This window comes from Podarcis pityusensis (assembly GCF_964106645.2).
Source record: "Podarcis pityusensis genome assembly, chromosome: Z".
Lineage (NCBI taxonomy): Eukaryota > Metazoa > Chordata > Lepidosauria > Squamata > Lacertidae > Podarcis > Podarcis pityusensis.
This window is the reverse complement of record NC_138044.1, coordinates 20,433,027-20,458,740: the sequence shown is the minus strand read 5'-3', so window position 1 is coordinate 20,458,740 and position 25,714 is coordinate 20,433,027. Positions and strand designations below refer to the sequence as shown.

Sequence of the window (25,714 nt, the reverse complement as noted above, 5' to 3'; positions counted from 1 at the left end):
CTATGGTGTAGAGGTGGGGTGTGTGTGCTGAATTCTGGTGTCGTACAGGGTGCTGCTGATATTTGAGACCCCAGGGTCCGCCACTGCTCAAGTGGGTGGTTGCAAAGTGTCAAATGGGTTTCAATGTAAATAAGTGGAAAATGATGAGCACTGGAGCAAACATTTCCTAATTTCACATGTACTATGATAGAATCAGAACTAGCAGTGAGTGACTAACACTGGAAAGATATATTTGGGGGTCATGTCAGATAGATTGGTGAAAATGTCAACTCAGTGTGCAGCAACAGTGAAAAGGGCATACTAGGGATGAATTAGGAAACAGAGTAAATATAAATCAATGGCATTATATAAATCTGCTATTTATAAATCACATACACAGTATTTATATAATTTCATCACACCAACAGATGGTGTTATTGTATTTCGCAGAATCAGAGAACTGCGGGTCATCCTATCCAAGCCCTTCCGTGCAAAATTAACAGCTAAAGAATCCCTGACAGAAGGCCATCCAACCTCTGCTTAACAACATCCAAATGAGAGTCCACTATCTTCTAAGGGATTTATTTCCACTCTCTAATGGCTCTTACTTTCAGAAAGTTCTTCCTGATGTTTAGTCAGAATCTCCATTCTTGTAACTTGAATCCATTTGTTCAGGTTCTACTCTCCAAAGCAGGGTAAAATAAGCTTGTTCCATCTTCCATGAGAAAGCCCTTCAGACATCCGAAGATGGTTATCCTATCTCCCTCCACTCTCCTCTTTTCCAAGCTAAACATACCGTATTTTTCGCCCCATAGGACGCACCGGCCCATAGGACGCACCTAGTTTTTTGGGGGGGAAATAAAGAAAAAAAAATTTATTTCCCCCCCCCCCAGGTGCGGGGCTGGGGCGGGGGAAGACCGAGCTTCCCCCGACCCCAGAACAGGCTGCTATCTGCTAGCCGTGGGAGAGCCGCACGACTTCGCGGGGCTCTCCCATGGCTAGCGGAGCGCTGCGCGAAGCCCGAAGCTTGGGGCGTGCTGAGCTCAGCACGCCCCAAGCTTCTGGGTGCTGGCAAGGTCTCTGCTAGCTGTGGGAGAGCCGCGCGACTTCGCGGGGCTCTCCCACGGCTAGCGGAGCGCTGCGCGAAGCCCGAAGCTTGGGGCGTGCTGAGCTCAGCACGCCCCAATCTTCTGAGTGCAGGCAAGGTCTCTGCTAGCCGTGGGAGAGCTGCGTCTCCCACGGCTAGCGGATAGCTTCCTGAAGCCTGGAGAGCGAGAGGGGTCGGTGCGCACCGACCCCCCTCGCTCTCCAGGCTTCAGCGAAAGCCTGCATTCGCCCCATAGGACGCACACACATTTCCCCTTCATTTTTGGAGGGGAAAAAGTGCGTCCTATAGGGCGAAAAATACGGTACCCAACTTCCTCAACCATCCCTCATAAAACATGGTTTTCAGACTCTTAATCATCTTGGTCGCTCTCTTCTGCACAGCTTCTATTTTCCTCTGTCAACAGGCGTGCCCAGAACTGGACACAGGACTCTAGGTGGAATCTGACCCAGGCAACACAGAGCAGTACTATGACTTGCCTTGATCTGGATCTAGAATTCTGTTCATGAAGTCCAAAATCACATTAACCTTTTTGGCTGCTGCATCACACGGCTGACCCATGTTATGCTTATGATCTACCAAGGCCCTGAGAACCTTTTTGCATGTACTCCTCGCAAGCCAAGTGTCCCCCACCCTATATTTGTGCATCTGGTTATTCCTGTGTAAGTGCACATTTCTACAACATTATATACACTTCTGGCAGTCCCATCTCTAATGGATATTGTAATGTTAGGAAAAGGGGAACCAGAGCCAGCTAGAGTCTGAAAAATCTCCTATGTGTGGGAAAAATGATAAAGCCTTTGAGAATTTTTGTTTAGGAGTCCTTGCAACCCAGGGTAGTTTTCCGGGAGAAAGAACTACAAATGGGTCAAGGTGGAGTCATAAAAGCCATGACTTTATTGGGTACAGCTCATTGGTTACAGAGACAGTGAACATCCACTGGCTGGGTAGACTGAGCTGGCATCTGGGTGGCCAATGTGAGAACAGGATGCTGGACTGGATAGGCCCTTGGCCTGATTCAGTAGGACTCTTCTGAAGTCCTTATCCTGTGACCACGGTGTGCGTCAGGCATGCCCACCCTGTGAGCTATGGAGTGGTCATAAGACCCAGATCCACAATACTATTTAAGGGAATCCTGCTTTGAGTGATGCCTGATGTGGACCTGGCCCAATGCCTTCTCCACTCAGAGATCCAAAAGAAGTCATGGAAATACATTTAGGATCAAATTATACAACTGTATAAGCAGAATAGCGGTGTTGCTATGAGGAAGCAGAAAACTCTGTGCTGCAAAGCCCAGTCACAATTGTGAGCAAAATAATTTCCCAACCCTGTCAACCAGCAGCAAACGTTCATTCATAGCAAGGCAGTTAAGTCTAGAATTAGAGGTAGGGAGAGAAGCCAGAGGTGTCAGGCCCTAAGGACAGGAAAACTTCCAGTGGATCTGGCCCTTCTTGAAATTGGTCCAGGGAGTCACTCGAGGTAGTTAACAATAGCGAGGAGGCTTTGTTGCATGTGGGTTTCAAAACACGGCCTTGGGAGGAAAAACCCTCCACAACTTAAGACTGATAGAGGAATACATCATTTGTGTGTACTACCCCTGCTGGTTCAACATCAAAGTAAAACGCTCTTGGGTGGAAGGTCCACGCCACATCTTGTTTCAGCTGCAGCAAGGCTGCAATAAAAGGTTATAGTGGATTATAGGTTATAGTTTTGCCACCCATCCAACACTCAGCATGGTGTGCATTCAGGAAGCTGATAATCCAGACACTCTTGTGATCAGATGACAGTGAGGAGAGCTGGTGTTCAAAAGATTGTTGACTTGAGAGGTGGAGATGATGACACTCTGGAAGATCTTTCTGTATATCTGATGAAGACAGCTTCCATCAACCCTAGTGCTTCATCCTAGTTGGAGCTGAAAGACTGGTCTGACAGGGAGGTCTGATGGGGTCTTTACAGTGGAAGTAAAGAAGTTCACTGACGAATCCATGCAACTTCCATGGTGGCTCTGTCATGCCCAGTCTACACAAAGGTGTGTGGAACAACTCACAGTGGCATCAGGTACGGTGTATATACAGGATAAACATGAGGGCTACATTAGACGTCAAGAAACAAGTTGGCGAATAATGTCAAATAACAAATGAAAGCAAGACTTGATGAAACTTGTTGCTTAAATTTCTTATTAACTGATGTCATTACTTTCTAATGTTGTTTTATGATTACAAGGTAATGTTGTATGCCTAGTAGGATATGTTTTATGCCAAGAAATAAAGTTTTTTTTTATAGCCTTACCTGACATTTTTTGAAGGTAAAATTAAAATTCTTTGATTTCCTGAGAGCAGTTCATGTGCTGCTTTTTGATCAAATGTAGATTGACTAAGCAAAATATTGTCCAATCACAAAAATAGCAGATTTGAATTCTTCTCACCCCAAAACATTTTTAAAAGAAATTTACAAAAATTTTCATCCCCTAAAGTGACATGCCCTTGTAGGGTGGCCAGGTTCCTAAGGGTGAGCTTGGAAGAAACCTGTAACTCCCCAAACAAGATAATGCACACAGGAAGCAGCAGTGAGGGTTTCAAGTTGTATGTAGGGGATGTAGTATGGCTCCGAGTCCAAAGACTGTGACAGCAAATTGCCAACTTGCTGGTTTGCTTGCCTGCTGCAAGTGTTTCTGGAGAGAGGATGGTTGAGTGGGTAGGAACAGATGGCATTCCTGCATTGCAGGGGACTGGATTAGATGACCCTTCAGATCCCTTCTAACTCTGCAATTCTATGAGATAGGGCTCCAAAAAAGGTGGCAGTAGCAGTTGCTGGAAATGCCACTTGCTGCAGTCACCTGGAGGCTTTTTAATCATATGGAAACTCAATCGTGGGCTTTGAAAAGTTAAAATGCAGGGTGTTCTGTTAAAATAATCTCCCAGGTCTCGTCAGCATAGGAAGCTGCTTCATACTGAATGAGAGGCAGCAGTGGCTCTCCAGAATTTCAGGCCAGGAGCCTCTCCCAATCCTATCTAGAGATGCCATCAGGGATTTAACTTGGGACCTTCTGCTTGCAAGGCAAACACTCTACCCACTGAGATATGGTCCTTTCCCTTCCCCAAAGATCAGCTAGATCACCCACTTGAGCTTCCAGGATAGGGCCTCAGACACAGTGCTGTTGGGTATTCTTAGATAACAGGCCACCAGCCACACACAGGAAAGGGTCTCCCTCTCTGCTGCTCCCCCCACTTGGTGGTGCAAGGAGGGAGACCCAGGGCTGCTCTTAGCAGGGTAGATGATCTGGGGAGAATTAGGGTGTGTAGAAGGAGCTGCTGAAGATTGCAACCCCTCCCCCAATGCTATTATTTGTCACCAGTGGTTGTTCCACTGAATTTTTTTAAAAGAGAGAAAGAGAAAGAGAAAGAGAAAGAGAAAGAGAGAGAGAGAGAGAGAGAGAGAGAGAGAGAGAAAGAAAGAAAGAAAGAAAGAAAGAAAGAAAGAAAGAAAGAGTAACACATCAAGCTCTAAATTGAACAAAAGGCATGGTTTAGCACCCAAAAAAGGAAGAAATGGGGGATGGGGATATGGGTGAGGTTTACAAAAAGCTTGCATTTTTCTGAATTAAGTGGACAGAGAGAATTTCCTCAAACCAGAACTGATGGACACCCCTCCCCCGGTGGAACTGATTGGCCTCCTGATTCAGGACAAAGAAAATGGAAGGCTTCGCACAATGAATAATGGATGCACAGAAATTTGCAGCACAAATGGTGGTGATGGCTTTGGAAAGGGACTAACCAGAATCAAGGAGAGGAGGAGGTGCTGTTCCTCATGGTAGCTAAGTACAGCCAAGTTTAGGGGTGTCACCCCTCTGGAAACCAGTTCCTGGGGAACAAGAGAAGATTGTTGACCTTCACATCCCTGCCTCTTGCTGGTCACCGTAGTAGAGAGGGTTCTTGGCTGGATGGACTCTTTTTAGGTTCTTATATCTTGGCAAGTCCCTTTGCAAGAGAGAGTCCTACAGCTGGGAGGTAGCCACTAAGAGTTTGTTTCCAAGTGCCCTTCCTGTCTGGACATGGAGTGCAGGTTGATATCCTGGCCAATTGTGATTGGATAAGAACAACAGACGGTGGTTTCTCAGGAATATGGTGATCAAGTTGTTAAGGGTACGATGGAGCAAAACCTGTAACTCAAAAAACAAGATGGTATCTGTGGTAAACTGTGGTGGGTGTTGCAAATGTGTGGGGTGGGTGGGTCTGAGTCCAAAGGCTCTAGTGGCAAACTTACTAGCATCCAAGAAGTCATCAGTGCTTCTACAGAGGGTGAGTTGGTGTGCACATGTTGTAGAAGTGAGATTCCTGCATTGCAGGGGGTTGGACTAGATGATTCTTTGTGTCCCTTCCAACTCTACAATTCTGTGATTCGGTTCAATTTTTTTATTCTATGAGATGGGGTTCTAGGCAAGTGACTGCAACAGTTGCTGGAAACACCACCTGCTACAGTCACTTGGAGGCTTTTTCCTGCATTGAATCTCAATATTCAAAAATGTAGTGTGATCTATTGAAATCAAATTAAAACTTTAGCACAAGGCTTAATTAAAACAGCCTCTGCAACCTCACAGTCTTACTGTGGAGGGTGCCACTGAACTAGATGATGTTTGCTCATTTCATGGGGCAAGAAATACATCCTAGATCATGTGCAGACACACCCCTCTCCCAGGGCAACTGGACAGTGCTTGACTTTGTCCTCTGAAGGGGGTACTTGCCCTGGTTCTGGGGAAATGTTGCCAAACATTCATATGCTTGTGGCAAATGGATCATTCTGGCAGTGAACAACTGCAGACAAAATGCAAAAAAAAATTGAAGCATGTCAGGGGAGGCCCCCAGTGAGAGGGTTTTTTGTTTTTTTTTTACAGCCAACAGTACTCCCACTGTGAATGAAATTTTATTGTTGGCAATACTTCAGCCCATTTTTAAATAAACATTTTTAAATAAACCATGGATAATATTCAGCCTCAGATCTTGGGAAGGATTATTTCATGACTGCTATGCTATATCACTGGCTCTGAAGTAGCTCTAAACCATGGGTTAGTATTACGGGAGTGAGCCTTGGACTTGCCCTGAGGTGGCTATGTCCTCACTAACAAAAAAGAGAAACAGCATCACTAAAAAAGAGGACACAAGCTGATATAAAACTGCTTATTTATATGTATGGTCAAAAACTTGGAAATACAGGGGACGCTTGGGTTGCGAACGTGATCTGTGCGGGAGGCACTTGCAACGCCGCGTCTGCACACACGCGGGTTGCAATTCGGCACTTCTGCGCATGTGCAACTGCCAAAACCTGGAAGTAACCCCATTCCGGTACTTCCGGGTTTCGGCATGTCCGTAACCTGAAAAAACGCAACCTGAAGCGTCTGTAACCTGAGGTATGACTGTAATTGTAATGCTTTATATACAACTAGAATCTTGCCATAGTCAGGATGGCTGTGACCAGGTGATCTATGTGCCTTCCAGGTCTACTGTTAAGGGTCTCTTTGAACCAGACAGTCTGTGTAAACAAGAGCACATGGCAATCCTTGCTAGCACAATACCCCCCACAAATGTAAAGAAAAGACTGAAAACATCTTTTGAGCTAACCACAGTTTCCTGTGATGTCAGAGCCTGGAAAACTGGGGTTTTTTCTAACTACATTTAGTTAACTGACCAGGATATAAAAGTATCATACTTTGAACAAATGATAGTTCAGATGTCACAGGAAACTGCTTTCTGTGTGTAAAGAAGTAGGAGAGGAGAAGGGAATGTGGAAGGCTAATTTGATTATTCTAACATGAAGCCATGGTGATGCCGAACTTGGCGTATACTGAAGATGCTTCTAATTGATTTTCTCCATCAGTGCAAACCAGAATGGGTTGATTTAAATAAAGGTGATTTAAATCAACTGTTTAAACCATGATTTAAATGACAAACAAAATGCAAATTTAAATCATAGATTTGAATCAGTTTTCCCATTTTGAAACGAATATATTTCCTGAGCAACCATGGAACCTAAGTGCTTGCTCTAATAATGAGAACATAGTGGTTTGCAGCAAAATGGAGCCTTTTAGTAACCAAACAGTGTAATTCAAAGCCCATGTGACTTTTGCACTGCAGAATTATGTCTAATTCTACATGTACACATGCAAGAATACTAAGCAATCTCAAGAGGAGGCCCACTCATTTGCATCCATTGCATCCTCAAATGTATTTCTTTCATATGATAAGTGTTTATAAAATTATGCACGGCGCAGAGAAACTGGCTACAGAAAAGTTTTTCTCCCTTTCCCATAACACAGAAGTTAGAATGTTGGACAATTAAGGACAGACAAAAAAAAGAACTTCTTTATGTAGTGCTTAGACATACTGTGGAACTTGCTATTGCAGGAGACAATGGTGGCCACCAACTTGGATGGCTCTAAAAGAGGATTGGATGAATTCACAGTGGATAAGGCTATCTACTAGCCATGATGGATGTACTCTGCCTCCATGGCTGGAAGTATTGTTGCTTCTGAATACCAATTGATGGAAGCCACAGGAGGGGAGAGAGCTGTTGTGCTTGGGTCCAGCTTGCGGGTTTCTCACAGTCATTTGGTTGGCTACAGTAAGAACAAAATGCTGGACTATGTGGGTTGCTGGCTTGATCTAGCAGGTTCTTCTTGTGTTCTTATGTCCAGGATCGAATGACTTCTGCTTCAGGTCAGGGGTGCCAACTTGCATAAAACACTGTGGGGGCAGGTAAGCCACACCCCACATAACTTATCACATGACTCAGTGCACACACACCATTTGAATGGCAATGCCCATCAACTTGGGGGAGGCGCAGGCCCCCTCAAATATTTTATTGGGGGGCCAAAGGGGTCTTGGCCCCTAGGAGTTGGCTCCTATGTTCCAGGCAATGGAATTCTAGACCCTTCAGAATCCCATTGTGATTTGTTTCCAAGGCACTTTGATGGCAAAGTTGATCAGTTTCAGTTGATGCATCTTGATGGCATTGGGCAAGTTGCTTGTAACAAAGTGACTACACATGTGTTCTCTGTGCCTTTTCCTCTTGGGTGATTGAAGTCTGCTGAAGGGATAGGACTGGGTGGAACCAGGATGTGGCAGTGAATTCTTGTGGGAAGGAGTGGTCCCAACTTTATGGAAGGAAACAGTGACTTGACCTAAAGAAGCCTATCTCGGTGGATCCATTGGTTTCTGACAACTACTGTCTTGTCACTTTCTTGGGAAAGTGATGCAGAGGATTGCCATGCGGCTGTTGAAAAACACTTGGATGAAACACTGATTATCCTGATCCATTTAGGACAACTCAGTTAGGGTTTATGTGCAGTTATGGAACTGAATTGGCTTTGGATGTCCTTTATTGATCTCTCAGCAGCTTTTGATAGAGTACAACCTCATCCAGAGCACCCAATTGACCATGCTACCCTTCTAGCGTAGCGGTCAATGCAGCAGACTTAGACACATAAATTCTGACTTCTCTCCCTTCCTCAGTTTTCTAGTCTTGAGTTAAGTTTCTCACATTCATCTGTTAGCATGCAAAAAGTTTGCATGGCGATGTGCACACATTTTGTATTCGTTTTTTGTATAACAGATTTGTTTTTATACAATTTTATCTAATACAGTATTGCACGGTGGCTACAATCTGAGTACACAAAAACTTGTATACTCGAACCATTCTCTTGGAACTGTCCCCAAGTGACCATCTTTACCTTTCCAGAGTTGGTTGTGAGCCAAGGAGGCCTTGCCCCCAAGCAAGACATAGAACTTTTAAGCTCTCTGACATGCCTAATGGGCTCTGGGTGATTCTCACGAGATCTTGTGGGGCTGCACAAGTTTCCACAAGAGTATCCCAGAGCCTGGTAAGCAAAGCAGAGAGTTTAAAAGCTCTTTCCACTCTGTGAAAATGCTACACAAAAACAGCTTTTAAGCTCTCTGCCTCCTGTGTGTTTAATTCGTGCGGTTTCAACCAGTCAGCCTTCAACCGCATATGGCTGAAATCACACAATTAAATGTATGCATGATGTGATCATACTGTATACACATTTTTACAAGAAATTCCTCCCTATATTACACATTTACATATTGCATTTGCGCATGCATTTTGTGTGTGTGCTTTCCCCATTTTTGATGACTATATCACAATGTGTGGAGAAGTGCAAATTTTGAAGGGCAGGTGTGTTTCGCTTTAGGGAAGCATAAATTAGGCTTACATCAAAATGTGGACAGAATGAATTTCTCCACCAACCACCCACCCATCCCTAACAGTGGTTAACTTCATCTCCACGGCTATCTGTGCTTGGAGAGTTATGCTTCTTCCTGCTATAGGATAAAAGATGTTCTCCAAAGTTCTTGCAGTGCCAGAAAACTCATGAATATGATGGAAACTAACCAGAATGTGTAGAACACTAAAACCCTTCATTAGCTTAATTGTGACCAGTAATTGTGAATTACGCTGCACTGGGTTGTGGTTTAGGACCCAAGTCCTACCCTGTTTCATTATTCAACAGAAAAGAGACAAAGGTGTTCCCAATTGTCACTCTCTGCTAAGTTCTGGAAAGCTGACATTCTACCTCTCTGATGTGCTACAAATGAGAAGCAGCCCAGCAGGGCAGCTGTGGTAACACAAGCGTTCTTATTCCTCAGATGTGATCAGGATTCAGCTTTTCCTTCCTTTCCCTCTATTTTCCTGCTGTACCTGTCCAAAGGCCCATTGAGTGTCACTGGAAATCTAAATTGTTGCAAGCTGGTGTGGGGTGGGGAACAGACTGGATCAGAGTGGCCCAACTTTTCATACCAAGTGGGTTGCAAGAGTACTTTGACATGGAATCCACGGGCTGCACACTGCCTTGTTGCATGGTGGATGGGGAGAGTGAAGCAAGATTTGACACACACCCAGCTCTCTCGCCACCTTATCAAAGCTGCTAAGCGAGACTCTGGGCTTTGAGAAGGAGGCACAAGGCTCTAGTAGGGCCCCAGAACCCTCCCACCTTCTTCACCAAACTGGGAAAACACTAGGTTTTGGGAAGCAAGCAGGGGGACTCTAGGATCCTGCCAGAGTCCTCATGCCTCCTTCCCAAAAAAGGCCTCAAGGGCTGCATGTGGCCCTTGGACTGCGTGTTGGACCATCTCAGTCTGGTTGATGCTCTGAGTTGCTTCCAGTTCTTGGTTCCTGTAACTGTAGGGGTGGAAGATATGAAAGCAAACTTGCCAAACCAGTCTGCTTGGTAAGGTAATGGCTTTGACTGGCTAGTTAAAACACCGTGATGAACACAACCGAAGTTGTTGCTCTATGCTGTAGAACAAATAGGTGGGCCTTTCCTCTATCCCTTTCATCTAACTGTTAAGTAGGAGAAAAGCAGAGATACAGAAAGAGAGAAAGAAGAAGGAAGGAAGGAAGGAAGGAAGGAAGGAAGGAAGGGGAATATATGAGCTGAGTTGGAAACCAGACACAGAGATCTGCTTGCTCTGTGATGGATCCAAAGTTATGACTAATGGGGAAGCAAGGCCTGCTGGGATATTAAAGCTGTGAGTCCTTCTGTCCCTTTATTTACATGTGTAAATAAAACCATATTTCCTAAAGACACCATAGTCTGAACTGAGCTTCATTCCAAGGAAATTGAACCCTGGGGAAGCACAGGAATCCCTGGAGTTTCTCACTTCTCAGAGAGTGGGATGGCATGTAACAATATCATTGTTCCTCAGATAGACTTGAGAAATCTTTCCAGTCCATTTGAGGGACTGTTGGAGGTCACATAGTACTTTTTAAGGTGCTTTAACTGCACACCTGAAAATGCTATTAGGCCACTGTCGAGCCATTCCTTCATCAGTGAAATTGCTTCTTAATGGCTCAGGATTTGTTTTTAAAACTGTTTTCTCAGTGGTACCTATCTAGCTGGGAAATCTCGTTAGTGTTAGGCACCAGAGGTTTGACAAGGTAACACTGCCCCGCTGGCAGTCCTACCAATGAAAGGGACAATGGGGTTGGACTAGATGACACTTTGGTCCATTTCAACTCTACAATTTTATGATTCTATGAAGCTGAGGTAAAGGGAGGAAAATTTGGAATACTGTGTACAGTTCTGGTCACCACACCTCAAAAAGGACATTGCAGAGCTGGAAAAGGTTCAGAAAAAGGCAGCCAAAATGAACATGGGGTGGAACAACTGTCATATGAGGAAAGGTTACAACATTTGGGGGTTTTTAGCTTAGAAAAAAGTTGGACATCTGTTACAAGCTGCAAGGGCTGTTAGAGTTAGTCACTGGAAAGATCTCGCCAGTGTCCAATTGCCATCAAGTGGTATGGGATACAGTGTTACTAAAAAATTTAAATTAACAAACAAGCTGAGCTCAGACTAAGAAAGATAACTTTACTATGGTGTGGTCTGATTTTATAATATTTACTAGCACAAATATTGATATGAAATAAGGTTTGGTTGACGTAGGCTTTCCTTTCCTTTTCACATGATATATAGCAAATGATGCCTGAATTCTTATGTATAAATTTTTAATTTTATTTTGAAATAATCGATTATGAGAGAAATGAGTAACAAACTTACTTGCCTGGTGGATATGATTTGGGCATGGTATACACTATGGTGGTGGTGTTTCATTTATTTATTTTAAAAATAATAATTACTTACTTTTGTTTCCTTAGCAATTTATCAGCTGCCAACCTTTTGTAGAGTCAATTTGTTTCTTTAAAGTGTTTAATAATGTTTTGACAGCTGCAATATTTCTTCTTTTAGTTTCTTACAATTTAATAAACATAATTGTTTAAAAAATAAAAGTTGAATAAGAAGGACATAATAGGGTTAGGGTTAGGGTAAGGGTAAGGGAGGGATTTGAGGAAGTCAACCAAGATGTTTAAAAGGTTGGATTTGTGAAGAATTAAGTTTGTTATTATTGTCTATTTGTTTATTGTTCCCCCTCCCCCCTTTTTCTTCTTTTTTCTCTTTCCTTTTCTCTTTCCTTTGTATCATTTTGCTTTGTGGTTTGTGTTATCACGGTGGAAAATTTAATAAAAAATTATTTAAAACAAAACAAAACAAAACATAATATGAGTTTATAAAATTATGTATGACCTAGAGGAAGTGGACAGAGAAAAGCTTTTCTCCCTCTTTTCTAACACTGGAACTCATGAACATCCAGTGAAGCTGATGAATGTTGGAAGGTTCAGGACAGATAAAAGGAAGTCCTTCACACAGTGCATAGTTAAACTGTGGAAGTCTCTCTTGCAGGAGGCAGTGATGGCCACCAACCTGGATGGCTTTAAAAAGGGATTAGACCAATTGATGGAGGAAAAGGCTATTTATGGCTACTAGCCACAATGGCTTTGCCCAGCTCTGCTGCTAGAAGGCGTAATGCTTCTGAATTCCAGTTGCTGGACACTGCAGGAGGAGAGATGGCTCTTATGACTGAATCCTGCTTGTAGGTTTGCCACAGGCACCTGGTGAGCTACAGGACTAGGTGGGTCTTTGATCCATTAGGGCTTCTTACATATTTGTGAAAGGATGAAAGAAAGTCTGGGGACAGACAAGAAGATAGAGAGAAAAGGAGAGAGGGAGAGAGTTGGCTACTGGACAGCTGTGTCCTGGGGTTCTGGGCACCTCTCCCTGGAGATCTGATGTGAGGGTACAGATCCGTTGCCTGGGTGGAGCACACCCAACTCTCTATTTGGAGATTTGCAAAACTAGAAATTAAAAAAGACCATCTGCACAGTAATCTCTCATTGCAAGGAGGCCAAACACAGGCAACTTCTTGCTGCTTGAGGAAGAACACCTGACTATACAGTGGTGCCTCGCAAGACGAAATTAATTCGTTCCGCAAGTTTTTTCTTCTTGCGAGTTTTTCGTCTTGCGATGCACGGTTTCCCATAGGAATGCATTGAAAATCAATTAATGCGTTCCTAGGGAAACCGACTTCAGACCAGGTCCGGGGACAGTCTGTCCCCCGACCTCTTCTGAAGGCTGGGGGGACAAGGGCTTTTCTTCCCACCCACCCCAGCATTTTAAAAAACCCCGGGACAGCGGAGGGCTTCTCCGCTGTCCGGGGCGATTTAAAAGCCCCTGGGAAGGCAGGCAGGGGGGACAAAGACTTTTGCCCCCCGCCAGCCTTCAGAAGAGGTCCTGGACCTCTTCTGAAGGCTGGCGGGGGGCGAAAGTCTTTGTCCCCCCCGCCTGCCTTCAAAAGCTGTCCGGCCAAGGCTTCGCGGACCTCTCCGCAAGCAGCGGCAGCGCTGCCGCTGCTTGCGGAGAGTTGCCGGCATGCCGAAGCCTGCGCGCGCTGAGATCAGCGCGCCCAGGCTTCGCGGACCTCTCCGCGAGCAGCGGCAGCGCTGCCGCTGTTTGCGGAGAGTTGTCGGCATGCCGAAGCCTGCGCGCGCTGAGATCAGCGCGCCCAGGCTTCGCGGACCTCTCCGCGAGCAGCGGCAGCGCTGCCGCTGTTTGCGGAGAGTTGCCGGCATGCCGAAGCCTGCGCGCGCTGAGATCAGCGCGCCCAGGCTTCGCGGACCTCTCCTGCCTTCAAAAGCCGTCCGGGATAGCGGGAAGCGCTTCCCTGCTATCCCGGACTGCTTTTAAAATGCTGGCGGTGGGGAGCAAAGCCTTTCGGCCCCCGACAGCCTTCCTGGACCTCTTCTGAAGGCCGGAGGGGGGGGAAAGGCTTTGCTCCCCACCGCTAGCATTTAAAAGAGGTCCCCGGAGATTTCCCTATGGGCTTTCGCCTTGCGAAGCAAGCCCATAGGGAAATTCATTTTGCGAAGCGCCTCCAAAACGGAAAACCCTTTCGTCTAGCGGGTTTTCCGTCTTGCGAGGCGTTCGTCTTGCGGGGTACCACTGTACAATGCGTGAATTCAAATATGTTTGTCATGCACACTGTCTCACCAGGGAGCCATAATTGGCTGTAGTTCTTTGTTAGGACTCGCTCAAGACATTTTGCTGCCTAAGACAAAGGACAAGAGGGCGCCCTCCCCCCAGGGTACATACAGAAGCCAACTGGACTGTTACCGGAGTGGGGCTGAGTGGGATTTTGAACTCTGGTCTCTCCCAGGATCTAGTCATACACTCTAACCAGTACACTGCTCCAGCTCCCCGGTGAATGCACACTTGAAGACAAACTCAGCCTTGCTTCTACGTAATGTTAACTGCCACTGTAGTCAACCCGTGTCTCCCAGCAATCTATCCCTGCCCAGTATAGGAAACAGGCGCATGAGCACTTCAGTGAACCTTCTCCCTTCAAGTGCGGTCCACATTCTTACAGACATACTATGAGAACACAACCACACGCAGTCTACTGAACTTGAGCAAAGGATGGCAGAAAGGTGTGACATCTCTGGACACCTGAGTTCTTTGTGCAAGTCCTCCAACAAGGAGCCCAGAAGGCAACTCACAAAGTGTGTCCAAGGCAGAGAGCAAAAGTGCTGGTGAAAAGCCCCTGCAAGTCAAGCACCAAGTGGCTCAAGCAGCAAACCAGGATGTATAGACAGAAAGGCAAAAACATTTTCTCCACTCAGACAAGCCAGGGACACAATTTGTTCTCGATCCCCCACCAATGGGGTTGATTTCTGCTCGTTAACAGTGGGAACAACCTCACTGGCAGGTTTTTGTGGACCACTTCTCATTATGCAGTAAAGAGTAGCAAAAAGTTTGCAGGTAACTATTACAAATAAAACAAAACCCTTTCCCAACATCTGGTCAGTCCCCCTACACTCTAAACTCTGCCTATTGACATCAGGCAGGCACCTTCACTGTACACATTTTGGTGCCTGCTAAAAACATACAGTATTTATTTGGACAATCCTAAACAGATGTGTAGATTGTTAATGTGCATTTTAATTCATTTTTAGTTTCCTCTTGCTTTTATATTTCAAGTTTTATATATTTTTTACTGATAATTTTATTGTTCCGCTCTCTTTGTAAACTGCTTTGATGTCCCACCCTAATAACATTAATTTTTGCAGGGAAGTGTCCCTGCCAGGATTCTGCTTACTCATGCTGGATCTTGTGATGGTTTGATGGTTGTGTCCCAGTTTCAGGAACTTGCATTGGGAGTGTGGGGCTTTTTAACTAATGAAGCCAGGCGAGGGCACTTTGACTTTGTGAATGCAACTTTCTGACATTTCCCAGCAGATCATGTGGACACATTTGAGAATGCTGGAAAACAACTGGGAGAAGATAAAGCACACACTGTGCAGCTTTTGACAGGAGCAGCAAACTAGCAGTGCAAGCATGATGCTTTGAGGGTTGTTGCTGTTTTCAATCAATCAGCATATAAATTTTACAAAATAAATAAACATTCTACACCAAATTTGAAGAAAGGTGCTCCTAAAAGTAGGTGCCCCTCACTTCTTTTGACCAAGGAATAGATTCTGGGAAGTGTTTTTTTTCCTCTATATTGTTTGATTTCTGAATTCTTATTAAATGTTGTTCTCCCACTCTTTATCTAAAAAGCTCAGGCAAGCTTCCCTGAGTATCTAGGAACATTTTCTCTATTTTTTATTTATTTATACTGATGCATTTCTTAATATATGTGATTTTTGCATTCTGCTATCTTCCTGACAGTCATTTTAACTGCAGATAATGAAAGACAGCATCTCTTTAATTGCCAATAATGGAATGCAGATCACAAAAGAGGTGCAAATTGTGTGCTTTGAAAATATTTGCCATCTACTTATTCTGAATAATCAACAGTATTCAACAGTGTTGTTGTGAACGAAACCTGTCCCATTTGTAAGCCATAAATAAGAGACCCCGGCAAGAGGAACCTTGCATTGAAGAAGCCGGAAAAACCTAAATTTCTCTGGCTGAAAGTGATGCAAGTCAGCAGAACGAGGCACATAGCTGATGCAGTATAAATACACTGACAGTCACCTTATTATGCTTAGAGAGACCCAACCCAAATAAGCAAGGGCAACCACAGCAGAAAACATATTTGCACCATAACACGAAGGGAGATGGGGCTTTTGTACTGTTTTCTGTGATGTCTGATCTTCAGATAAGGAATAGATGCATGAGAGAGAGAGAGAGAGAGAGAGAGGGAATGCAAGAGCTGTTCCTTACCTGGCAAAGCCTTGGCCCATTTCACAACATGCACCAGGTGCCTCTCGCCCAACTCATTCAAGCTGGTCAAAAGGGCAGCAAAGGAATCAGGCTGGTTGTTGTCATGGCCAGCACACACCACGCCTGGCTCGATAGCTTCCAGGACATTGAGGAAGATGGGCTGGCACTCCAGGCTCTCAATGCGTGTCATGGCCATCTTTGGAGCTTGCTCCTCTGTAGGGCTGGAGGGGCCCGCTGCTTCCCCTTCTTCTTGTATCTTCAGGTTTCCCAGCTTCTTTAACTTGCGGGCTGCAGCAAGTAACAATAACAAAAGAACTGAGAACAGAAGAAGAGCCTGGTTCGACCAGGCCAGTGACCAATCTAGTCCAGAATCCCATTGTTACAATGGCCAAATACCCCAAAGAACCTAGGAATTTAGATAAACTGCTCCTGGATCTGGAGGTTACATAGGAATGTCAGAAGAGGGGCCCATCTAGTCCAGCACCCACTCTTCAGTGGTTAATCAGATGCCCCAATCGGAAACCCACGAGCAGGTTCCGTGCACAAGAGAACGTTCCCTCCCTCTAGCTTCCAACAAATGGTGTTCAGAAGCACTGCTGTCTCTGACCATGAAGGCAGAGCACACACATCTTGGCCAGTAGCCATAAATAGCCCTCTCCTCCATTAAAGCCACCTTAGTTAGCTATTGCAGCCTCCAGAGGGAACAAGTTCCATAGCTAAACTATGTGCTGTGTAAATAAGTTTAGTCAGAAAACTTGACTCTGTGGGCCAGCTGAGACCCCCATTCAGGTCAGCAAACAGCACACAGAAGCTGATGGAGAAGCTCATAAGAAGTTGTTGATGGTGGCTCCCACTTAACGGCAGGTAGCTGATGAGAACCTGCTGCAGTGTGCTGAATGGCCACCTGTCAGGGATTCTTTAGCTGCGATTCCTGCATTGCAGAGGGGTGGACAAGGTGGCCCTTGGAGGTGCCTTACAACTCTACAGTTCTATGATTCTATGAATGTGGGTGTTGGAAAGCCAAAACAACTGCTCAAGCAGCAACCAGGGCAGTGGTGTGATGGCTGAATTCTGGGAGCTTCTAAGGATTCACTGAATGCACAGCCAACAGGCCTAGAGATGGCATGGGCAGGATTTTCTTACAATCACTGAAATTGTTGTGGATACACCATAAGATAAGCCAACCTCCTAGCTTCTGCTAGGACTTTTGGCTTCTCAGCCACCATAAGACTGCCCCCCCCCCCAGCCATGACAGCTACTGGTATTACCTATTGTCTTTAGCCAATTAGAACATCTCTAATTAGAGGCATTATTCCTACAAATACCCCAGTGGTGCAGCGTGGGTTACCAGTGACCGGGGCTGCATGGAAGGGGAGAAGGGAGGGAAACGGATGGAGTATGCATGTGCATTCAACTGCCCAATGGCATCCGTGTCACCTGGAGAATAGTTCCATTGTCTGGAGAGATCACTTCCTGGTTCGCGTGGAGAATCCGTTTTCAACGGAGTCCAGCGATGGAAGCGTGAAGCTGTACTGAGGCAGCACCGGGTGTTGAAAATTTGCGCACCTAACAATTTTGCATCTGGGGCAACTACCTTTTTTGCCCCATCATGCTAAGCCACTGGAATACCCTGCTTGGGACACACAACAGACAATTATTATTATTATCAATTTATTTATTACCCACCCTTCACCCTAAGGTACCAGTGTGGGTAAAAGCACTAAAAACAATATTAAAAGCAATTTAAAACAGCAAGGATCCCTATAAAACCATATCATTCAGCATCAAGGAAATAATGCCGAAGATAATGCAGAAATGGTGCAGAACCCCAGTTAAACTTTCCTATACGCATAAACATACTTCACCTATGTCCTGGACTCCTGGTGAGGGTGTGGGGACAGGAGGAGCTATAGGCACTTGTAGTGGACATGCCCAATTGTGGTAAATTTTAGGGCAGAAATGTTTAATCAGATAAGTAACGTTGCAAATCAGCATGTAACCAAGCCTCCAGAGCTTGAGTTACTGATTCTGTGTTTAAATGAGAATCAGAATTTGGGGGATAAATCACTAATTGGATTACTATTGGTGGCTGCATGTAGGGTTATAGCCACACTCTGGAATAACTTGAAAGATGCAAACATTTATTAATGATTGGAAGCCCCTTATGGACTTTTTTGTACAAAAAGGAAGATGAGCTAGAGATATCTGTGTTTGAAGACAGAGAAAAAAATGTCTGTTTACAGCTCAGCCGGTAGAGCATAAGACTCTTAATCTCAGAGTTATGGGTTCAAGCCCTATGTTGGGTTCAAGCCCCATGTTGGTCCCTTCCAACTCTACAATTCTATGTTAAGAGAAAAGTTAGAAGTGACTATGGAGCAAAGGTTTTGCATTTGTCTATAAAGCTGGTAGACGAAGAATAGCAAGTCTTTATTTTCTTTTTTAGTTTTTATGTTAAAAAACACTTCATATTTGATGTTGTATATTGCTTCTTTTTTGTTTTTTCAAGCATTAATAGAAACTTTTTTAAAAAAAGAATTGATTCATCTATAGCATTTCTATCCCACCTATCAGAACTCACTATGGAGTTGTTATAGTAAGTGCCACACTTTTAACATTTGGGGGGAAAGGTGCTGACACTGCATACCCCAGAAAGAAAGCACTGCCACTTTTCCTTCCAGGGAGCTCAGGGTGGCCAACACAGTTCTCCCCTGCTTATTTGATCCCTGTTAGGCAGGTTAGGCTGAGAGGCTGTGATTTGCCCAAGGCCACACCCAGTGAGCTTCATGATAGCAAAGTGGGGGGATTTGAACATTGGTCTCCCCCAGGTCCTAGTCTGAAACTACACCACACTGGCTTTCCACCTAGATATGTATGGCTGGACCTCTCTCCTGGAAACCTGCAAAACAGAATGGAACCTTTTCAGAATCTCTCCTGCCTAAGCTCTGATAAAAGAGAGAACAGGAACCAGAGAAAAGAAATCCCAGAGAGATGCCAGGTTGCTTCAAGGTGGCATTTAAGCAGACCCTGTTCCTAGCAGACAGCAACATTCACAACACAGACCTTGCATCATATTACACAGGAACAGGAACAAAACACAAGGAAGCCTGTGATTACGACTCTCTAATTGTCTGAAATAGGCTGTTTATTGCATTTATTTATTTATATTCACTCCTCAGTGTCTGCATTAATATTTGGCAATGCTTGTAGCTGTAAAAGAAAAGGTCTGCGGAGCCAAATTTTGTTATTCTAGACAGAAAACAATGACCATTTTATCCCTCCGCATCAACCCCCAGAAGTGTGCCAGCTTGGGGGGTGGGCAATTAGGTAAAGCAGAGAGGGGTGGAGAAGAACCCTGATTGCTTGATTTCAGCAAGAGAAAAAATAAAATGAAATGTGCTGTCCTTGGGGTTCTGGCTCCCAACATTAAACGATACTTATCTGAAACTTCCTTTGGCCATAATTAGAAAAATAAGCCTCCCGACGTAAAAACGTCAAATCAAAGAGCAGCCCTGTAAATCAGTGCAAAAGCTGATCTTTTAAATAATATGCTTTGGATGATCTACAGTAACAGCAATTAAGGGAGGCTCTGTAAAAATGGGAACAGGGCAATAAAAAAAGAAGAGTGAGTAAGCTTGGAAAAAAACAAGAGCAGAGTGCAGGGTGATATATTCTGGCAGTAATTTCTGTGGGACAGAACCAAAGAGAAAGAGAGAGAGGGAGGGAGGGAGAGTGATAGTGAGATCTACTCATTCCCAGCTCCCACCAAAGTTCAGGATACAGCCACATCACCAAGTTTTCCAAGATCAGCAGCTGGTGCTTTGCTTAACTTAGAGACCATTTCCCCTTGAGCTCCTCTGTCAGGCTAGAGCAGCTGATCTGTGCTTCTCCTTTAGCAGAAATAGCTATAGCTGAGCGGCTAGTCAATCCCCGCTGGCAATTCAACATTGCTCTTCTTGCCTGCTGGATAAGGCCAAAGGGGGGCCATCTAGCCCAGCATCCTGTTCTCACAGTGGCCTCACAGTTGCCTATCGTGGGGAACCTGAAAGCAGGATTACAGTATAAGATCAAGACTCTCCCCTCCTGCAGTTTCCAGCAACTGATATTCAGAAGCATTGCTGCCTCCAACTGTGGAGGGCACATCATAACCATCCTGGCTAGTAGCCATCGATAGCCCTCTCCTCCTCCATGAATCTGTCAAATTCTCTTTTCAAGCCATCCAAGTTAGTGGCCTCCTGTGAAGGTGAATTCCATAGTTTAACTCTGTGCTGCGTGAAAGGAGGATTCCCCCTGGCCATGCCTCAGTTTAAGCAGCCCGCGGTCATGCCCACAGCCGTGCTGATTGGACAGCTGGGGGGTTGACGTGACTAGGAGTCACCGTGATGCGGGCGGCATCCCTCCGCCTTCCAGCCAGGTCACTGAGAGGACCTGGATGCCCAGCTGCAACACCTCCCACCAGGGAAGGTGACCGGACTTAGAGAGAGAGAGAGAGAGAGAGAGAGAGAGAGAGAGAGAGAACTTATCTACTTATTCATTTCTTTATTTTTACCTCACTTTTCCCCCTGACAGGCCTCAAAGTGGCTTATAGAGAAAAATAAGAACTGTTAAAAACACAGGGAAAAAAATCATTAAAGAACAATTAATTTTTAATTTTTTAAATTAATTTTATATATCACCCTTCATTGAGAGACCACAGGGCAGTGTACAGCATAAAACACAAAACCGTTATATAATAATAGTAAAAGGAAGAAAAGGACACCCCCTCTCTTTAAAAGACTGTAGATCATTAACAGCTGAAGGCCTGGTTGACGAAGAATGTTTTTGCCTGAGGAGCCACTGCAAAGAAGGTCCTGTTCTCATGTTGCCACCCTGTAGACTTTCGGTTGAGGGAGCCATGCATAATTTTATAAATTCCTATCTGCAACCTTTCTTCATAGGAGAGTTGCTCCACCCCCCTTCATCATTTTGGTTGTCCTTTTCTGAACTATTTCCAACTCTACAATCTCCATTTTGAGGTAAGGTAACCAGATCTCTAGGTAGGGCAGAGAGAGAGACTCTTGCCTGAAACCCCGAGGAGCAGTTGCTGGTCAGTATAGACAATATTGAACAAGATGGACCAATGGTATGTCTCAGTCTAAGAATCTCTGTGGGAAACCATAGCAGTGGTCATCAACACCCAACCAAAAGGTCGCTTGTGAAGACCTAAGCTTGCCCAGTCACATGGAAAGGAATCATTTCCCCTGAATCAGCACAAACGTTTTCCAAATGTGAATATTCAGTAAATCAGCCGTCACCAATCTGGGGCCCACTGTATATTTTGAATGGCAACTTGAGCCAGCCACCACAAAGCCTAAAGTTTACACTAGTGGTTCCCAAAGAGGGGAGTGGGATTACTGAGATTGGGGGCACTATATGCTAATGGGAAAGCGGCAGGAGTCGCTGGAGATGTCAATGTCTATCAGACCTTGAAAAGCTTGTATAGATGGTACTTAACATCGAGTAAATTGGAAAAAATGTATAAATCCAAATCAAATAAGTGTTGGAAATGTAAAGAGAAAGAAAGTTCTTTTTTATCATATGTGATGGTCTTGTAGTAAGGTTAAAGCTTACTGGGAAATGATATATAATGAATTGAAAAAGATGTTTAAAATAACGTTTGTAAAAAAAACACACCAGAAGCTTTACTTATGGGAATTATAGGGACAGAAATACCCAAACTGTATAGAAATTTACTGTATTCATGTATGTGGCTACAGCGGCAAGAAGGTTACTTGCCTCAAAATGAAAAGAAAAAGAAGTCCCAGCCAAAGAAGAATGGATACAAAAACTTAAGGAATATGAAGAAATGGTGAAAATTACCGGAAAAATAAGAAATCAAGATAACAAACCATTTATAAAAGAATGGAAATGGTTTATTGAATATTTATAAATAAATTGTAAACAGATAAGAACACTGGCAGAGTATTGTAATAACCTGCAGTTTTATAAGAGTATATATTTAAAGTAGATGAATAAATGAGTAAATTAAGTTAATCTGGATATGCAGAAAATATTAAAAATAAATTTAAGGAACTGCAGAAAGAGGGGGAAGTCAAGTTCTGAAATGTTAAAATGATTATAAAATTACTGAAATGTATAAAACTGAAAATCATAAATAAAGTAATAAAAATAAAATAAAAGCTTGTATTGTTGGATCAAGTTCATCAGTTTTGTTGGATTAATTAAACTAAATAGTCTTAACTGGATTTTGAACGAACGTGCAATAAATTGTTCCTGGATTGAATTTTACTGGTTTACTATCTTCCTTAGGGGGTCATGCAAATCACTGTTCTGAATAATGATTTTTTTAATAGGGTTGGGAGCACTGGTGGATGAGTTTGTGGAACTGAGGGGGAGATGGCCTCCAAAATTTGGGAACCATCGCTTACATAGAAAGCAGATAAACATCACTACCTTATGCCACAGTTTCCAAACATTGCCAGAAACAGGTTTAGAAAAGCATTTGCAAAAGCAATTTTAATTTGTTGCAATCATTTGTTTATCTAGAGCAAGTTTGCTGTGGGACAACAGATGAAAATGAAATAATAATAATAGGAAAGGAGCGTGATTTTTCACCCAAGACATTGCATCATGTTACAATGCAGTGGTGGAACATGGACAGAAAACTCTCCAGGTTTAAGAGCTTTTGGGAGCTATATCCTCCCAGCTCTAAACATCTGTCCCACTTGACAAAAAAAGTTTTCCTTAAGGGGAGAAAAAATGTATATCTTCCATAGACTGCAGAGTAGAAAGTGGACTAAGACAAGAAGGGTGGCTAACAGATGGTGCTGTTGGTCCCAAAACAAACTTGCACCAACCACCAATTTCAAACAGTTGTTTATTACCCATCAAAATGTTTAAATGGACATTTATGGACCACACAACATTGATTTAGTTCATAAGGGCCCCCTTTAGGCTCAAAACGGGGATGAGAATTCAAACTGCCAGAAAACCCTTAAGATAGACAAGATTTGCCATTTACTGTAGAATTAGGTATGCAATTATAAGGCTGCATGTGTGACTAAGGTCTTAGGGTGGAGAGGAGAAACATGAATTCTACAGGCATGGCAAGGGGTTCTAGTTCAGCTGTGGAACACACACTTAGCAGGCAGTAAAGCACAGATTTATTTATTTATGCTTATTTCATAACATTTATATACTGCTTGATTTTAAAAAAATCTTCAAAGCAGTTTACAAAAAGAATAAAATACTAAAATCATTACTAAAAACAATTAAAACATGCAGAAAATTAAAACCAGAAATAAACTAAAAACAAACAAACAAAACAAAAACAACACAGCATTCCAGATATCTGGTGCAATTTTTGGCATCTCTAGTGTGGTGTAGTGGTAAGAATGGGAGATCAAGGTTCAAATCTTCCTAAGCAGCCCTGAAGGCACTGGGTGTGACCTGGAGAACTAAGTCCCTGCCATTCAGCCTAACCTCCCTCACAGGGTTATTGTGGGACCTAAATGAAGAGGGGGAGAACCACAGATGCCACCTTGAGCTCTTGGAGAAAAAGGTGGGGAAATAAATGCAATAAATAAATATAGTAGATAAATCTGCCTGAGAGGCCAATCTGACGTGGCATAAACTGGCTTGATATGCTCAGGACTTCCACAGAATTGCTGCTAGAAGCAGCCTTGAGACTATAATATTCAGCCGCCCCAGTCAGCATGGGAGCATTGTGGGCCAAAACATCCAGCGAGCACCAGGTTGCGGGGAAGAGGGCTAGACTAAGTAAGGATCTTTCTTACCTTCTTCCTCTCACATAGGCTGCTAAAGATTAGACCAGTTTGTAGAGGCAGAAGGCTATTGATGGCTCCTAGCCACAATGGCTGTGCTCTGCCTCCATAGCCAGAGGCAGAAGTGTTTCTGAACACCAGTTGCTGGGAACCGAAGGAGAGGGACAGGGCTCTTGTGCTCAAATTCTGCTTGTGATTTTCCCATAGCCACTGGGAGAACAGGACGCTGGACTTATGTTCTTACACATGGTGTAGTTTGAGAAGGGAATGAGATTGCATGTCCCTAAAGTGCTAACTTCAGGCGGCAGAATCACGTTTTTGAATATTTCCTTTGTTAATACTTGTCTATCAGTTTGCAAGCAGAAAGCTACTACCACAACAAGAGGACATAGCTAGAACCCTTCACCCTGCTGTGCTAATGAGTTATATAAGTTTTGTTTTGTTTCACATAAGGAAGAATTCACAAATCACAAGCAAACCAAATGCCAGGTCACAATAACCTTTTCATGCAAGGCGAGAAGAATTTCTTGCAGCTCTTCAAGTGTGACCCAACCATATTCCTGTAAACAGAATGTCTGCTGTCTGCTGTTCGGATGAGGCCCATGACCCATCTAGTCCAGCATCCTGTTCTCACAGTGGCCAACCAAGACGCCTCTGGAAAACCCACAAGCAGGATCTGAGCACAAGAGCACCTCTCTGCTCCTTTGTTTTCCAGTGTTTTCTAATGGAGGCCCAACACAGCCACTGGTAGCCCTCTCCTCCAGGAAGCCTCCAGGAGTTGTGTTGTCTCCACCCGAAGTGCTGTGTTGCAGGCATTAGTTACAAACACCTATACAGCTAAGCCTTTACTGGTTACTGATGCTCAGTTCTATTACATTCCTGGCTGCATATTATTTATTGCATTGAACTGAAATAGTGCTTCATAATAGTGTTTTATATGTCTGTTCTTCCCAAAGTGGATGGTACTGCCTCGTGGGGATGGGGGTGGGAGGGATTTCCTGGGGGACGGCACTAAGAGACAATGGGGTGACAGGGGGGACACTGGAGGTGTAAACAACTATCAGATTTTGAAAAGCTGGCATCACTGGATCAAGTCCATCCATTTTGTTGAATTAAATAAACACAATAGTTTAAAGTAGATTGTGAATAAATGAGCAATTCATTGTTACTGGTTTGAATTTGTCTATATTATGATCTTCTTTGGTGGGTCATGCAGACTGCTTTTCTGAACAATGCTTTTTATGGGGTAGGGGGCACTGAAGATGAGATTATTGAACCAATGGGGACAGCTTTGCCTGAAAAAGTCTGGGAACCACTGATGTAGATAATAGTGTTTTTATATAGTTGTATATAAGATCCACCTTCTTTCCACGCCATGTTCATAAGTTGTCTGTGTCCAGGGCAGCTGTCTACCAGCTCCATCTGGTACGCAGGCTGAGACCCTACCTGCCTGTGGACTGTCTCGCCAGAGTGGTGCATGCTCGAGTTATCTCCTGCTTGGACTACTGCAATGCGTTCTACGTGGGGCTACCTTTAAAGGTGACTCGGAAACTGCAATTAATCCAGAATGTGGCAGCTAGACTGGTGACTGAGAGTGGCCACCAATATGATATAACACCGGTCCTGAGAGAGCTACATTGGCTCTCAGTACGTTTCTGGGCACAATTCAAAGTATTGGTGCTGACCTTTAAAGCCCTAAATAGCCTCGGTCCTGTATACCTGAAGGAGCGACTCCACCCCTACCGTTCAGCCAGGACACTGAGGTCCAGTGCCGAGGGT

The 25,714-nt window shown here is 44.1% G+C and overlaps 1 protein-coding gene across 2 annotated transcripts in view; it reads right to left on the bottom strand.

Annotated features, from left to right (window-relative positions):
• AR (androgen receptor) overlaps positions 1-25,714 on the bottom strand; it is a 248,197-nt gene that overhangs the window by 52,897 nt on the left and 169,586 nt on the right. For both annotated transcript variants that reach the window (XM_080989793.1, XM_080989794.1), the window contains exon 4: positions 16,155-16,442. In XM_080989793.1, coding sequence (XP_080845919.1) covers positions 16,155-16,442 — 288 coding nt within the window. The remainder of the gene's footprint in view (positions 1-16,154; positions 16,443-25,714) is intronic.